The sequence below is a fragment of the Apteryx rowi genome, unplaced genomic scaffold, assembly GCF_003343035.1.
Source record: "Apteryx rowi isolate R43461 unplaced genomic scaffold, aptRow1 scaffold_665, whole genome shotgun sequence".
Taxonomy (NCBI): domain Eukaryota; kingdom Metazoa; phylum Chordata; class Aves; order Apterygiformes; family Apterygidae; genus Apteryx; species Apteryx rowi.
In genome coordinates, this window is record NW_020450944.1 from 338,278 (window position 1) to 356,038 (window position 17,761).

Here is a 17,761-nt window from a genome sequence, read left to right on the forward strand (position 1 = left end):
ACAGGAGTAGGGGTCATATGTGCTCCTACATCAAGCCTAGAAGGTCCCATCAAGGATGGATGAGCATCTGCCCTAAGCACTCTTGTCCCTGCAGGGTGCTTCTGCCTATTCTATCTTGGGATTCTTCAGACAGGGCTTGGAGTGCTCTGGACCCCCGGGGAGTTTCCTGGAGGACTCAAGTCGTAGGGGGTCTCCTGCAAGACTTCAGTGGACCCAGTCTCCAGCCGGCCAGGCTCTTGTCCCAAGCTTCCATACAGCACATCCAAAGGAATCTCTTGTGCTGCAACATTGCCTGGTCCCATGCTTCAAGGGCTTGGGTGTCTGGAGCAGCACACACTTCTCTCTGAGGCTTGGTGGGATGCTGGGCAGACAGACTGGAGGACACTGGACTCTGCAGGGCTGGGGACACCTCAAGCACAGGCACTACCCACCTGAATAACCATGTCCAAACAGGGCAGTGACAGCTTGGAGTCGTGGAGGGAAGAAGAGTATCTCCCTGAGTGCTGTGAACTCAGCCTTGCTATTAGCACGTGCAAAACATGGGTTGGTGTGTAACACAGTGTGTGGCTGGAGGTCACTGCTCTGCACAAGCACAATTTAACCTCGATGCCTGTGGAGCACAGATGAGCTGCGTCCCAGCCTGCCAGCATGTTCCAGCTCTGCTGAGGTTGAGGAAGATGCAACCATGTTGTCTTCCTGGGACCATGTGGAGCTCCTTTCCCACCAGTCCACACTAATCAGCAAGAAAGTTAGTTGCCRAAATCTGATCCTCCCAAGGGGGAAAAGACGATTAACTCAAGAATCAACAGTCTGATATTTCAGCTTAGTGGGAAAATCCTCATGGTTTCCCAAGCTGGGCACATTAGGAGCTCAGTGGCTCACAGTGTTATCAGATTACAAACAATATCAGAATTACAGCTTTTAAATCTGGGTTTTAAAAAGGCTTAGCAATTATACAGCTCTGGGCACTCCCATCCAGCTATGGAAACCAGGGTGATCTGGAGCCAGGACCCTCAGAGTGAAGAATTGCTCCCAACTYTGGCTTCTCCAGGGAGAGGTTAAGAGTCTCTTTCAGCGAACCCAACCGCCACTGAGCAATCCATGTGCTGGTGCTAGAGACCACAGCTGCAGTCTCAGGAGTGCCATGTGCAGGATGGAGGGCAGAGCATGCCTGCCTTGGAGATCTCTTCACCTGCCCGGGGAAGTGGTTCCTCATATGGCCTTTTCAGCTCTGATGGTCATGTAGAGATGGCCTGCATGGGAGACAGCTTCAGGACTCCTGTGCTGCACATGAACTCCTGCCACCTGTGCAATGAGAGTAGAGAATCAGTTCTCTAATCATCTCCGCACCGTTCATCTTTGTGCAGCTCTTCAGCATACTGCCTTTGCTGACTGTTTCCCAAGAGCTCCATCTCTTGCAGAAACCTTTGACCTCTCTGACCAGTTTTGATGGCCTTCTCACAACCATTTCCCACAATGAGCCAGTCCACAACACCCTTGCCAAGTTCCTGGGGCACTTGCTATCTCCAGGTTTTGTGGTTGTTAACTTTACCACTTTGTTCTGGCATCCAAGCTGACCTTTTTCAAGGACCAGACTGGATACCTTCCCCGAGCCTCCTTAGTGTAGATAAAGCTCAGTGGAGATAACCCTGGTGGAGATAAAGCAAAGCTTTAGAAAATAAGTCCAAGAGGTGACCAGTGCTGTCTCTACATCAGGTTTTCCATGGTTATCATCTTCTCCATTCCAAAGGGTGAGCTTCATCTCCAGGCTGAGTTCATCTGGTTTTACCCCTCCACTGCTGAGCCATGCTCTGTCTACACAAAACAGACAGTGCCTCTGTCCTAAGAGATATCTCCCTTCCCAGGTGCCGCCAGCTGGGACATCTCCAGAAATCCATGGTGATGGAGCAGTCCAGCACCTTGGGATATCTTCTCCATCACATGAACTCTCTCAAAGTTACCAGTCTGTCCATCAGTCCAAATCAGCTCTTCTCATGTGGTCTCACTGCCCTACACAGAGCAGCTCAGCCACTTTCCAACACCAATGCTCATCTGTCAATTTTAGGTAGAGGAGCTGGAGAATGAGATGATGGACAATCGGAGGCTCCCAGTACCTGCTCCAGGCTCCCTGGTCCTTCTTCCTGGAGAAGGAGCATCCTCCAATCACAGCTGTGACATCAGGTGGGGAGGGGGGAGATTTTTAACAAAGGCTCCTTTGTCCTAAATGCTAATTAGTCATTAAGGCTACATAACTGCAGCTGATCGACTGGACTCACACAGCTCAACTCCCAGAAAACCCCCTCCCCACCTCATGCTGTATCACTTGYCCAGTGTTTCTGCACATCCTCAAGTCTCATTAGAGACAGAAACCATGGGTGATGGCCGCGATGTGATTCAGCTCCCCAGGCTCTCAACTCCTGACAGGTAAACACCAGCACCTGAGAGTCATCTCGACTCCTGGCAGAGCTGTGCTGCGACCCAGGCATTTCCAGGCACGATTCACCGGGCCATCTTCAGGGCACGAAATAACCCTCCATCACGGAATAAAATAACCCCCCTCCCAGAGTTCTTTATCTCCCTGCCTAGAAAAGAGTCTGGAGTGCCCATGGCACTGTTGACCATCCAGCCAGTGCTGCCAAGGGCCAGTGCAAGGTGGCATTGAGGTCCCAAGCATCCTTTCTGGCAGCTCCAGCACCCAGCCCCCGCCTGCCCCACGCACCCCCTGAGGCAGGGACCTCTCTCAGCTTCCCCCATTCATGCCCACAGCTGGGAGGAGATAAGCAGCTTGTGGGGCAGGGACCAGCCAGGGTGTGGGATGGAGGGAAAGAGCATCATGTGCCATTCTGGCTTCTTGGGGAGATGGACCCCACCTGGAACCCCAAGCTGGGAGGTGGGAGCTGCCCCATCAGCTCCTACCTACTGCTTAGGCATGTGTCATGCACCAAGCACGCCAGTTCTCAGGTCCTCATCATCACAGTGGTCTGCGTGGAGAACCAAACTGCTACGTCCTGAAGAGATACCTGGGTTTTAAACAAGCTCAAGTATCCACCAGTGGAGTTAGGAGTGTGGTGCATCTCATAGACTGCTTACCCCACTGGAAGACACAAACACACACACGCACACTTGCCTAGGCATGTACACAGCCAAACTCCCATCCCCAGGAGTATTTCCCTGCCTCTGTGCACACACATATCGGGGGCTACCAGAGCATTCACATGCTGCCAGAGCATTCACATAATGACACACTCAACATCAGACACACACACACACGTGCACGCACACATACACAGCCCGATGGGGGACAAACACATGAGCAGGGCAGCATTTGCCCCTAGCTCGTGCTGCTCCCTGCCCTCCTGGCACTGGCTGGGGCCGTGGGTTTGTTGGAAGGGGAGATTTCCCTGCTGTCAGACACACACGCGCCTCAGGGACCTGGCGCAGAGAAGGACTTGGCCACCGGCCAGCAAGCGAAGGGCGCTCGCGGGGCTGGGGGAGCCAGGACACAGCTGGACTCTGGGTACCAGTGGGTCACTCTCAGCAGAGTTGGCAGCAGCGGGCCCGGCCCAGCCGGCTGCTGTTCTCACCCCGCCATTCCCAGAGCATCTTTGCAGGGGGAGAAATGGGCAGATGTCAGGCTGCATGCATGTGTGTGTTTGTGTGTGTACATACACRTGTATGCAGGTCAGTAGGTGTCCAGCATGAAGGCACACAGCAGGCTTGTGAGTTTATGTGTGTGTATGTGCGCACATTTGTGTGGATGTAGTTGTACAGGATGGTTATGAGTCTGTGTGTGCTATGCATGCATACGTATGTTGTATGCACATATTTGTGCATGTACCTTTTTCTATGTGCATACGTGTTCGAGTGTTTGGGTGTGTGTGTTTTGAACGTGTGTGTGCATGCGCCTGTGTGTATGCYGTATATGTGTGTGCATACATGTGTGCTGTGTTAGGAGCATGTTGGTCACATGTTTTTGTGCATGTTTGCATGTGCGGTGCATGTGAGTCTGTGTGTGTATGTGCTACATGTGTGGGTGCAGTATTTACCCATTCCTCAGCTGGACCCATTCCTGCCCCCACAGCTGGACCTAGCCCCGACCTGGGAGCCGAGAGGAGCCAAGGCCTGAGCTGGGGCCCTGGGCATGGGCTGCCTCTKCTCAGCCTGCCCTCCTTGTCCCAGCAGGGCATCCCCATTCCCCACTCCACCAGGCCAGGCAAGCACTTGAGGGCCTTCTGCCCACCCTCCATGGGTCCCACGGGGTGCCTGACTCCCAGCTGTGATGGCTGTTACCTGGCCCTGCACAGTGATGAGAGCTGCGGTCTCACCTCTAGTAAGCCTGTGCCTCAGTTTACCCAGCTGTGGTGCATTAAACCCCACAGGCTTGCAGACTGGACAGCAGTGCTGTCGCAACCCTCCATGAAGGAAAGAGTTTCCCCACCTCTGCGGGATGCAACGGTCCCAATGCCACAGTACGGACGGACTGGGTCAGAGCTAGGCGCAGCATATGGATGCTGCTCTGTACTAAAATAGCTGCACCTGCAGCCCAGCCCGCTGGGTGATGTAGCAGCTGCCCGAGGCTACTTGACTGGGGGAGCCAAGAGACCTCCTAGCAAGCCCCATGCCTGGCCTGCACCTCCTGTGCAGCTCAGCCCTGGCCCCTGCTCGGGGTTGATGCTGGCTCCCCCATCCCTTCGCAGAGAGGCTGCAGCTGCAGGCCCCCCCCAGAGAGGATCCCCCTCCTGCCGCACACCCTCTGGCCCCGCGCGGGGCAGGAGGAGCAGCACGCTGTGCACATCTTGCAGGGATTAGGCACTCCACAGCTCCCTTCGGGCTCTGTGCAGCAGCCGGCACCACGGCGCATGGGGATGGGGGAACGGAGGTGCACTGAGCTGTGCAGGACACGTGGACCACCGGGTCCCCACGCGAGGGAACAACAGGAGCGCCGGGATGGGGCGGGAGGAGAGGCCCCCACAGCAGCGAGAAGCTGTTTCAGGTTTTACTGCAGCTGGGAAATGAGGACTCCTGGGTCCTGTGAAACAGCGTGCAGAGCGCTCTGAGCAAAGGCAGGGCGATGCACACCCCCACTCTCATTCCCGTTCTAGGAACGACAGCTTACACGAGGTGAAGTCAGGACGCCTGAGTCCTCTGCGCTATCTCTGAGTCGCTGTTTGGAGAGCAGGCAGGACACATCCCGCTGCCTCTCTGCGGCCACTGACGCAGAGCTGAACTGCGTGTGTGTGCATGAGGCTGTGTGCGTGCATGTACGTGTGTGTACGCATCTCTGCGTGAGCATATGTGCAAGGTCCTGCATGTGTGCACGTGTCTGTGTGCATATGTATGTGGGTACCTGTGCGTGTGTATGTGTCTGCACAGGTGCATATGAGTATGCACGTTTGTGTGTGCACATGTGTATGCGTGAGTGCGCATGTCTGTATAGGTACATGGGCAGGTGCATGTGTGTGCATGCATGCATATATGTTTGTATATGASGCTATATGTGTGTGTGTGCATGACTGGAGCTCCATATGTGTATGACCATTCGTGTTTGTTTGCATGTCTGTGTGGGTACATGTGTGTGCGCATGACTGTGTGTTTGTGCATGCGCACATGTGCACCCCATGATCACTGGTGCCAGGTGACCGATGTGCCTGGGCCCAAAAGCAGAGCCAGCAACGGCTAAATGTTGAATACAACCACCCCTGCCCCGCAGATGCGCCCTGCCAACACCCACCTCCCCCATGCCCCGGAGACAACCTTCCCAGTGAGCCCCGTGGCCAGTGCCAGTCCTGTGGCTGGTGCTGAGGACCAGCAGCAGCAGCACATGGAGCCTAGCCGGAAGGTCAGGGATCCCAAATGGACCCCAGCTCRTGGGGGTTTCAGACCAAAACTCCAAGCTCTCTGGATCCCTTTGGTTTCTCTGCCTCTCCTCCAATGACCAGCAAAGACCTTTTATGCCCAGTTCTGGACAAACCTTCCAGAAACTTCTTTCAGCTCAGCACCACACAGTTCTCAGGTACCTGCCCACCCCGCATGGCTCCTCAGCCCAGGTTGCACCCACCCTGTCCAACACCAGGAAGGATGTCACCCTTCTCCAGACTTGGGACCTCCCATGGTCCTTGAGCTCCATGGAGACTCACGCAGGCTCCTAGAACAGCTCATTTGGGTCTCCGGCTGCCCCATTCCATTCAGCCCAGTTGGTTTGAAGTCAGCTGACAAGTTCCTCAGTGTTTTCACCTGAACTCTTCTGCCTTGGCAGCGGGCTGAGGGGCAGAGTCGGCAGAGCAGTCCTGTGAAGGCTCACCATCCTTTGCCCAGGGCATCACACAATGTTTGGTCCATGGCACCATGTGCCTTGGAGGACAGGGGAATTGGCCTGCTTAGTGAAGGTGTCTACAACAGAGATGTCTCTGCATGGACTGGGACTGAATGATTGAGAGGATCTCCCCAGCCACGGCAAGAGACAGAGGCTCATAGCCACGGTTCTATTTGTCCAGGGACACAAGGCTAAAATTGCTCAGGCTCCACCAGCTCATGGCTCTGGGTTGGACATCAGGGACTCCCCATCACATGGGGGAGAAGGGGAAGGGCTGTGAGCGTGCAACCGTCCGTCCCCATGTTTCACTGAAGATGCAGACGACCCCAGGTCTGCTCAGAGGCCAGGACTCCACATCCTGCTGGGAGGTGGCTCAGGTATTTGAACATTGATGTCTACATCGGGGACCAGTGTATCACGGCCAAGGGACACCAGACAACCCCCCACCACCGCTGCGCTACAGACCACAGAAAAGGAGACAAGAGAAGAACATTCAACAGCCCCAGGGCAATGCTGACGGAAACAAGATCACAACTTTATTTGAGCTAAAAACCCAATTCTGCTTTCTTTACAAAAGGATAAACATTTCTCTTAGTACAAAAGGAAACAAGTCCCAAGCCCTGGGATCCAGGGGCTGGACAGGGACCTCCGGAGCACAATTCATCTCCAAATTCCCAACTCTATACAAAACACCTCTGTAAAACAGCGAGGTTTGGCCAGCCGGGCTCATACGGCCAGCAGGATTTCAAAAATAGTTGCCTGGATTTTCTTGAAAACAAAAATAGTTGCATAGCCTTTAAAAATTATTGCTCATACCGAAATACGAGGGACAAGCTAGGAGCTGCTGGCCACAGTCAGGCAAAGAGCTTCCAAAATACGAGAAATGGCAATGTTAAATATTTAGTTAAACATTAAATATGTAACTCCCTGGTTAAATACTTGGTTTAATCACCAGAAAATAGACCATGAGGGCAGAAAGAAAATAAATTAAATAAATAATGGCTAATAAATAATCCTGGAGCAACAGCACTGCAAAAACCACGTCTCCACAAAGCTAACTCCAACTAAGCACTTGAAAGTCAATTGGAAAATGAGGAGGTTATTTAGCACATTCCACATTTCATGTAAAATGGAAAGAAATAAATTAGACCCCAGTAAACAATAAATAAGACAGGAAAATAAGACACACTTCTTTTGGCAGGATGTCTTCAGAACACAGATCATAATAAATACACTACAAACCATAAGAAGTCATGGCCCTAGTCAGGAATACGGGTTTAGCTGAACACTCCTTTTTCAGCTACTAAGTCTAAGATATTTGTGCTCTGAAAGATCAACAGTGAGTTAAAGAGGTTTCAAGATCCATGTGCTGATATTCTTATGCTGGTTTTAGGTAATAAACAAGGTCTGAGGCTCAGGAACAGGATGGACAGCAGAGACCAGCAGGCTCAGTGCAGGAGGAGAGCAGCGGACGGACCATTAAGTATAACATCTGAACCTGGCTGGATCATATCATCCCTGGTTGATATGCAGGCAGTGAAGTGAAGGTTCTTCATTGGGTGAGAAGCTCCAGGGAGGAAAAACCATGCTGATCTGTAAGTAGTTCAGATCATTCCCATGTCTGACACCCTGTTCACCCATGGCTGGACTGCAGGCTGCCCTGGGAAATCAGAGCTGCCTTCTCCCTAGGGTCTCATCAGAGTGCGTGGAAGGGGAGCTGGTCATCCTGAGGGGCAGCAGGGGCTTATCTTCACCTGAGGCAAGACAAAGGTGTGTTCATGCTCCACCACACCAAGGAAGGAGCAAAACAAGCCATAATTTACTGGCAATGGGCAATTTGTCCCAAGTGCGGTCCACTGAAATGGGTTCACATCAGGAAAAGATGGAAACTCCTGCAGGGTGAAGCCACCTTCATGAGCATCTCTGGCAGAAGGGAGCAGGAAGCAATGGCTCAGCTTTCAGCTGTGGCTGTTCCTCTTATCAGAGCTCAGCACCTCGACATCTCCGGCCGATCAGGATTCAACCCCAGAGCCTGGAACAGAAGGGCTGTGGAAACAACTGCTCTGTCCCCAGGCTGGATGTACCTGGAACAAGCTCTTCAGAGCCCCGCATCCCAGGGGCAATGCTTTTTGCACTGAAAAGTATTTCCCACTGTGCCTGGAGAAGGCTGCTGTGGGGGGTTTATTTAGGCTCAGAAGTGAGCGATCCAACATGCGTTTAGCTGTCAGGAACCCAAGGGGAAGGGTTCACACAGCTCCTGGGGATAGCTCTGAAAATCAACAAGGTGGCACAAGTACCTGTTGGGAGAGGACAGAAGGGCTGGCTGAACCTTTCACAGTGATGTCCTGTAGAGATGCTCAGAAGTTTCTCGCGCTACCCTGTAGCAGTGACTTCCTCACTCTAATTGTGTCCAATCTAGAAATAGTTACATAGAGTGGCTGAACTTTTCTCTATGTGAAGAATTTGGGTCTAACTTTGCTTTCTTATTCATTAAATATGGCATTGAGCTGAGGCCCAGCCACATGGTGTGGGTAGGACTCATAGCTCATGTCTATGGGGATCTCGTAGCGGGGCACGGTGTTTTGGAAGTGAGAAGCATGTCCATGTGTTCCAGCCAGGCTGACGGAGGGATAGTGGGTCATGAAGGTGTAGGATTTATCCAGGTCTGGAGACCCATCTTGCTTCAAGGAGAAGTTCCCACTGATGCTCAAGGGCGGTGTCARGGGACCTTCATAGGGAGGAGTGGTGCAGTCAGAGGGATGGTTTCCAAAGGAAGGATCCACCAGACTCTTGAAGGTCGGGGGCTTTAAATGCAGCAGATGTGTTTCCATAGTCCCATAGGGTGGGCTTGGGAGCCCTGGGGTCTGGTAACTAAAGGAGTGGCTGGATATGGCCGATTCACACACTGGGGACCTCTCCTCATGTTTCTCTAGGAACAAGGTCTGTGGTCCCAGCTGCAGACAACCAGCCACTAGGTTACTGGTCGGTTGTGACAAGCCTTTGCAGAGCATCTCCACAAAGCTCTTCCCTTCAGGAGTCTGCCCAGTTTCAAGTACCTCAGACAGAGCCCAGATGTAGTTTCTTGCAAGCCTCAGTGTCTCGATCTTGGACAACTTCTGAGTCTTGGAGTAACAAGGCATCACCCTCCTCAGGTTATCAAGAGCATCATTCAGACCATGCATCCGTGTTCGCTCACGGGCGTTGGCCTTCACCCGCCGGGCCCTGAAGCGCTCCAGCCTCGCCTTGGTCATTTTCTTCTTCTTTGGTCCTCTTCTCTTCGGCTTGTCCCCATCATCCTCTTCCTCCTCTTCTTCCTCAATGCTGTCATGTTCTTCATTCAAGCCAGCCATCAATCCAAAGGGACCTTGCCTGCCATCCTCTTCCTTCAGCTCGTCTTTGGAGCTCAGTGTTTCATCCATCCATGCCTGGGTACTCACTAGCTCTGCCATCTCTTTGGGCTTGGTATAAGTCTTCGTCATCTCTGATCTCTGCAACAAAGGGACAAGATGTTACTGAATTCCAGCAGAAGAGTTGTTCGACACATTGGGTGCATTAGAAACTGAGCTCAAAGTCATCTTCCAGGGACACAACTTGTTTCTGTCCACCAATGGTACCTAGAGAATCTGCCTGCCTGCCTATCTATATATCTATCTATCTGCATTTTATTATGCGCCCATTATTGTAGTATCTGGCACAAGCATCCCTATTATGATTTTCCACTAAAAGGCTTGGTTTCACACAGCCCTTATGGGGGAGTAATCTGTTCTCAGCTCCTTCCTCCCCCACAACCTCACTATGCCATGGGATTAGTGAATCAGGTAAGAGCAGAGGAAAGCACTCAGCGCATGGGCCCATATCCCTCCTTCTACTGGAGAGTCCCAAGCTGGGAAGAGGCTGCAGGCAACATTAAACAAGCCTCTCCCCATTACCCTCAGCTGAACCTTTGCTTAGTTTCCCATAGCCATGAACAATGATGGAGAGACTATGGCCAATGCATTGAGTTGGGAGCCACCAAAGCCCCTCTTCCTGGAGGAAGAGATTGGTAGCTCTTCTCCCAGACCCTGGTAGACTGGAGTCTGGTAGCTCTTTTTCAGGGCACAGGGCTTCCAGAAGTTTGGCTTTAGGTTATTCCCACCCAAAAGTTCTACCTGGAGCCTGATCTCAGCCTGGTTGTGCGACAGTCCCTCCCCACATGGCTCCAACTGCAGGAAACAGTGACATGGTTTGACCATCATATTGCTGATTGCAAAAGGGAACCTGACAGTACAGGTCCTCCGCTGAGCTGCCTCTGGAGATAGTCCTGCTTTAACTCTTCTAACCTGAGCTCATTTGCTTGGACCTTCTTTTACCTCTGCCACATAATGAACACGGTCGCACTGCACAAGCCAGCCTGGGTTTCATGTTAATCAGCCCCCCAAATCCTGTCAGCTTGCCTGACTCATTTAATAAAGCTTAACATGTAAGCAGCTTTGCTGAAAGTGTGCTGTCCAAACCCTAGGTCCACTGCCCCCACCAACCCCATGTGGAAAATCCCACTTTTAATATGTGTGATGGGGCTTGTGGGCTTGGATTAGGGTGTTAATTGCTGTGCACAGCCATCGTATTCCAGGAGGACCACGTGGCCCCAATTAACTCTTAGTTAAATAGGGGCCTGTCAGACGCTATAAAATCTCATGGGCAAATGTGGTGAAGGAACATTTTAGGGACAAAATGATGGTTCTGGCTAAGCCAGGATGGAGCTGTTCCAAATACCATCCCAGTGGGACCACAGCTGACTATTGGCAACCATGAGAGCAGCCCAGAAACAGCTGCAGGTATGCTCTGACACCTCTCCAGGCTGGAGATTTGAGGCTGTGAGCCTGGGACTGAAACTACTGCTGTGCCCGGCATGAGGTGACCTCAGCTCCCATGATGACACAGTGYTAGGAGCTGTCCCCTAAACAAGGCACAAGGACTAGGACATGGAGCCAGACCACAAACCAAGTCCCATTTGCCCATCCAGAGAGTCATACATGGAGAACACACGTGTGTAGCATTCACAATATTCCATTTAATCTTTGTTTCCCTGGGAGAACCAGGGTGAGTGATTAAACCCTCCCATCACCATCCATAGAAGGAAACTCAAACAGSGACAGGGGGAGCAATGGGTCAGAAGGGCTAATGGTGGGACAGGGGCAGTCCTGGAGGTCACTTTCACTCTACCCTTGGAAAGCTGTCCCAAACACAGCATCCCTGACCAGAGCACCCATTCCTTCCTGATCACATGCATCAGAATCCACCCAAATTTGGTCTTATCAGAAAAAAAATGACACAGTCTGGGTCTTTGTTCAAGAAAGAAGAACAACTCCTTCCTCCCTTCCCCGCACTTTGCAGCACAGCATCTCCATGGAAATGTTTCAGAAGATTGTCACTTTGGAAAAGATTTTCAGTGTGAATGTTTGGGGATTTTGCTCTGTATTTTCTCCAGAAAACTGATGAAAACAGGAAAAAGTTTGGAAAAAGAGGGAATTGCCTGGGGAAGTCACTCCTGTAGTTTCCCAATTRCCTGAGGAAGAGAAGGGGAGGATGGGAGCTCACTGTAAAATGGGAAGGACTTTGTCCAACCATTTTTTCAGGTATCTTTCATTTTGAAATATTTGCATCCCACATTGTCTGAAAGAACCATAGGAAACTCATTGCGGTGAAAAAATACCTGCTTTAGCTGAAAACTTATTTTTTACCTAGGAAAAAAAAAAAAAAAAAAAAAAAAAAAAAAAAACCTACCGTCTGAATTATTAGAGACTCTGCCACCTCCTTCCACCACTATCTGGAGGAGGGACGTGGCAGGGGCTGCCATGGCATCTTTTCAGGAGAGCTGCCCCTATGTCCCGTCATCCCAGGTTGAGCCCCAGGGAGTCCAGGAGGGGATCCATCCCACAGCACCACATGGCACATGATGCTGCAGGCACCGTTGCACTGGGGGGGCACAGAGGTGGTCACCCTCGGCCAGCTCTGCACCGCTCAGCAGCTCCATACCCCATTGCCAATGCAAGGGCTATGTACAGGGGAGGGCTCAGCTCTTGGCAGAGAGAAGTRAAGGGAGGCTGATTCCTGCCTGGGAGGAAGTCCCTGGAAAGGGACTTTTGGAAAAAAAGTGCTCCTATCCCCTCCCTCCATCACCAGTCTCATGCCAAACAACGTCCTGCCAACTGCCCCAGCCTGGAGGTCCTCGCTGCCTGAGTCAGGGCAGCATCAGCACTTTGGCCTGCAGTGGATGCAGTGGGGTACTGAGCTCCTAAGGGAGAGGCTGTGGGGTTCAGGGCTTAGCTAGGGGCTCAGGAAAACCCTTTGCCCAGCTGGTGCCCAGAGGATGGTCTCCCTGTGGTCCCCCCAAACACAGAAGTTGGACAAGGGAGTGAATAAGCCCCACTTCATGCACAAAGCTTCCCATTTGCAGTGCAAAGAAAGTGTGCGGAGAGCAGGGGGACTTCAGGTCCATCCCTCCATCCTTCCCCTGCCAGGCTTCCTGTGCCAGCCCTGCCCTCGCTTTGTGTCACCAAGCACCGAACTCCTGTCCTACAAAAGGTCTCAGGTGTCCAGACACATGGCTGGGAACATGCAGCACAGCCAGCAGGAGCTGCTTCGTCCAAAAGGAACAACTTCATGACATGGCCTTAGTCCCCTTCATGCAACGATGGTGATCTGCACTCACATCACACTGCCGCAAACCCAGAAATGGCGGGGGGAAGAGGGACCTGAATCCACCTGGCCACAAAAACAGACAAAAAGGGGGACATCCAGCTTGTGGCCACATATGGGAACCAGAACCACAGTCTCTTGGCCCCAGAACAGTGCCATGGAGGGCTCAGCATGGTGATCTGGGGGCAGGACACTTGGGTTCAATTCCTTTTCCTTTCCCACAGGACCAGGAATTTGGTTTCTACCCTCTGCTGGTTTCCTTCCAACAGACTCAATCTCCCAGAGTAGGTCAGTTAGTTCAGGACAAAGACTGACTTGCCCTGGCTCTGCACAACCCCTGTTCTGAAGACTCTGACCCCAAACAGGGCCACCCAATGTCCCTACAGCAATGAAAGCAGGAGAAACATGCAGAGCTGGGGAGAAGGATCCAGGAAAAATTCTGGTACCACAGCCAGACACAAAGTGGCCAGCCAGGGCCAGGAATTCAGCATGGAGGGGGGCAGGAGGGACAAGACACCCAGAAGCTCAGACCAGGAAAACTAAGATTTACTTGAGAGCTGTGCAGCATGTCTTGCTTGGGAAGGCAGCAGAACGCAGCCCAGCTGTATGTGGCCCCTGTGGGCTCTGGCTGCAGGGCAGATTAAAACCCTGCAGCTGCCAGCTAGAGATGCTGCTCCTACAGCTCCAGAGCAGCTAAGCTCAGATCTACAGCCAATGGTGTGGTTTTGGGGGCACCGGTGTCTGTTGTGCCTGAAAGGACAAACCAGGGCTGCCCAGGGCTCCTCCAGCCTACTCCCAGTCCCAGTCCCAGTCCCAACCACAGCCAACTGGATGGGGCAGTGGGGGAATGCATTGAGATTTCCCTGGGAGATCTGCTCAAGGGAAGCCCTGCAGCATCTACAYACACCTGAAAAAGTGAGAGAAATTTGGGGGTTGCCAGTAGCCACCAAATCCACCCCAGCCCCAGGATGTGGGGCAGCAAGAAAGAAGGGGTAGAGGTTATGGGTCCGGAGGCTTGACAGGGCTGAGTCAGAGGTGGAGGAAGCCAGAGTCTCTCCTAGTCTCAGCTGCAATGGTGCAAAAATGGTTTCCTCCCTGCTGGAATCCTGGCCCCAGCCAGGCTGGACTCGCTGGGGAAGGGGCTGYGTTTGTACAGCACCAGGCACCCAATCCACCTCCCCTGCCACGGCTCTCCCCTTCTGGGAGAGGCAAAAGTAGTGGAGAAACAAAAGCCAGAGGGCTGGGGGGGGGGGCTCCATCTCCCCCATCATCTCCTTCATCTCCATCCCGAGCAGGAGCCTGGCCCCGACGTCGCCCAGGGAGGCCGCTCCGGGTGGCAGCCGSTGCCCGGGTCCGAGGCAGAGCAGAGCCCCCGGCATGAGAGTCCCCGTCCGACGCCGGGGCTCCGACCCCCGGCAGAGCTCCGGCCCCGACGGCTGCAGGCAGCCGTCGGCCCGGAGGCGCCGGGAGAGCCCGGCTGGGCGTCGATGCCGCCGGGCCCCCTCCGCCCCACACCGTGCACCCCCGGCGGCTCTTCTAGGGACGAGGGACGGCGCGGAGCACCCCCCCCACCGGGATGGGGTCCTGGTGCTCCGCCGTCGGGGCGGAGGGGAAGAGCCCGCCGGACCCCGCCGGGCTGGGGGCCCTGCGGGGGGGCACCGAGCAGAGAGAGGGAAGGGCAGGGAGCCCCGTCGGGGATGGGCACAATCCCGTCCGGGCTCAGGTCCCCCACACCCCCGGGGGTCCGGCTCCGCCCTTACCTGGGTACCGGAGCGACGTCCCCGCTGTCACTTGCCCGGGCGCATGGTGCCTCCAGCCCCGGGGGCGCAGGCAGCTCCCGCGGCGGCGGCACCGGCGGCGGCACCGACAGCGGCCCCGGCAGCGGGCAGCTCTGCTGTCGGGCGGTTTTGAGAGCTCCCCGCTGCCGGCGGCTCCTGCACGGCCGCGGCTCCCCGGTGGCTCCTCCCACGGGGGGAGGTGGCCGAGCCCGGCTCCTCCCACCACCCTGCCGGGATCCCCCCCCCCCCGGCACCACCAGCACCCCTGGGGCCCGGGCATCCATGGATGGATACCCATTGGCGGGGACCCCTGAGCACCGGGCATCATGGATGGATGCTCCTGAACAGRCAGCCTTGGATGAGCATCCCTGAATGGGCATCCCTGGACAAGCTCCCTTGGATGAGCACCCTGAACAGGCATCCGTGTGTCAGTTCCTTTCATCAGCACCTCTGGATGGGCATCCTCAGACATGGACAAGCTTCCCTGGATGGGTGACCTGAATAGGTACCCCTAGACGGGCATCCCTGGACAGACACCCTTAGACAAGGATCTCTGGATAAGCACCCTTAGATGGGCACTGCTGGACTGACATCCTTGGATGGGCATCCTTGGACAGGCACTCCTGGACTGGCACTGCAGACAGACACCTCTGGACGAGCACTCCTGGATGAGCATCCTGAACAGTCACCCTGGCTTGCCCGGCACTGGGACAGACCCAGCTGCCTGGCTCCCTCCACGGAGGGAGGCACAGGAGATCCCCAGCCAGCATGACATGGCCAAGCATGATGCGACAGTGACACAGGGCTGCCAGGTTTCCCCCCCTTGGCTCTCATTGACCAGGAGGATCTCAGACTCCAGCATTGCCACCCACAATCCCCTCAGGTTGTTCCCTGGAGGGGTCTGGGTACACCCATGCCAAGCTAGGAAAAGGCTTGCTGGGCATCTCTGCATGGCCACGAGCTCTCCCAGGAGCTCTGTGCCTCGCTCTGAGAACTGGTACCATCGCCGCACTGCTGTTCACAGGAAAGTAGAGAAGAAATTAGCACAAATACTTAATGCACAGAAGAGGAGATTCCCTCCCCAGTCCAAAATCCTGGGGTGAGCTGTGGAGAGACATGGGGGCCTTTTTGGGGAAGGCAGTGAGGCTGAGCACGGGGAAAGGCTTTCCAGAAGCCACTAGAGATGCTCAAGCCCTAACTCATAGCTCCTGGAGGGGCYGTACACAGCTCAGATGCCCCTTTTCTCTACCTGAATTCATATCCTTGGGCCTTTGCTCCAGGAAGCTGGCTCAGGGCTGGCCCGAGCATGGGGCACTCTTAGTAGCCAGGACATCCATTCAGAGTCCCCAGCCCAGGAGAAATCCTAAACCTGGCTGTTCCCCTCTCCCCAGCTGGGCACCTCTGTGAGGAGCAGGAAGGCTGGTAATGGAAACAGCCTGGGCTAGGTCCTGGGTGACCCTGGCTCCGACACAGTCACTTGGGGTGGGCGCAGGGGCTGCGTCTCCTTCCCTTTTGTAATGAGCGTGGGAGGGGGAATAATTGGTCTCTGGTAAGGCCAGAAGGGGCCTGTCTGAGCTCTTTGCTGCTCAGACAAGAGAACCRGCCCAGAGCTCCTTCCTCCAGCTCAAGAGCCTCTGGCCGGTAAAAAGGGTATATGGAAAAAGACCCCAGACTTAATTAAGGATGCAATAGGGAGTCCTGCATGGATCAGAGGGGGACTGGGCTCAACCATTAGCTCTCGTCTGACTGGGACAGACTCTGGAGCAGCAGCTGCCTTTCTCAGTGCCTCTGTGACTGCCTTTCTCAGTGCTGCTGTGCCACCGCTAGCACTTGCTTCCCAGCACTGTGGATATGAACCACACAGTTATGGGTCTTCTTGTTCAACCTCTGGATTTTAAATCTGAAGCTCACAGGCAGGTCATATCCTCTAACTGAAGAGGCAGGGCTCTGGGATGAGAACCTGCCTCTGGGGTGTTCACAGGGTGCTGGAGCAGGGGATGAAACTGTCAATGAAGGTGCAAGAATTAGTGGCAATTTTTCATTCTCCCTGTCCAGCGTGTGGCAAAAGGGCTCTTTGATCACCAGTGAGGTCTCAAGACATGGCTGCAATGAGAAAAACGAGAGCAGAAGCAACTACCTGCCAGAGGATGTTACAGCTGCAAGCACCCAGGCCGGGGAAGAGGCTGGGCTGGGACCTGTCTACCCCCCATGCAGCACCGGGGACCCAGGGGTGAAAGAGGGGTATGGTGGCACCCCAACAGTCATTCTCTCTGTCCCTCCAAGGACTATTGGCCCTGTGTTTAGCATCACYGCTTGGGAGACTCCCTGCATACGCTGGCACAGAGGACCCTCCACATTAATTTAGAGCGGTTGCAATCATGTCTTTGGCAGCTTGGGATTACAGGGAATACTAATTAATTCATTAGTGGATTCATGGCTTACTTCCCACCGCTAGGCTGGGACGGGCAGGGTATGCGGGAACAGATTGCAGCCAATAAATCTGCCTGTTGCCACACTGCCCTGCTCTGTATCGAGTTCGTCCCCTCCCTGACAGATGGCTCCAACAGGTTCGGGCGCCCGCCTCCCTCCGCAGTCGCACAAAAGGGCCGGCGGCCGCACGGGGAGCGTGGGGGACATGGAAATGTTCTTGTTTGCCGGGACGGCAGCGGTCCCCGGACGCCTGAGAGCGCAAGTGACCCCCGTGAACTAGCAGGGCAATGGCAGGCGCATTGTCTGCTCGCCGCGCTCCCTTTCACCGCCAAGCGGGAGCCGTCCACGTGCCGCACACTAATCCTATTGTGTGGGGACTTTGCATCTGTTCGAGTTACRAGCGGCTCACCCCCGGGGAGTGCTCTCTCAAGATGTTCACCTTTCCGCTCCCGCTTCTGCCTCCACGGCAAACAAGCCCGAGGGAGGCCATGCACCAGAGCCCTAGGACAGGGTCCTCGGCACGCAAAGGGTGGTGTGCACAGAGGGGTCCCCGGCTGGGATG

General features: G+C 54.3%; 1 protein-coding gene across 1 annotated transcript; it reads right to left on the minus strand.

Annotated features, from left to right (window-relative positions):
* Window positions 1–8,796: 8,796 nt before the first annotated feature.
* On the minus strand, window positions 8,797–9,792 carry NEUROD4 (neuronal differentiation 4). Its single transcript, XM_026085364.1, has one exon. It carries the CDS (start codon window positions 9,790–9,792, stop codon window positions 8,797–8,799), a length of 996 nt encoding a protein of 331 aa, XP_025941149.1.
* Between the last annotated feature and the right edge of the window lie 7,969 nt (window positions 9,793–17,761).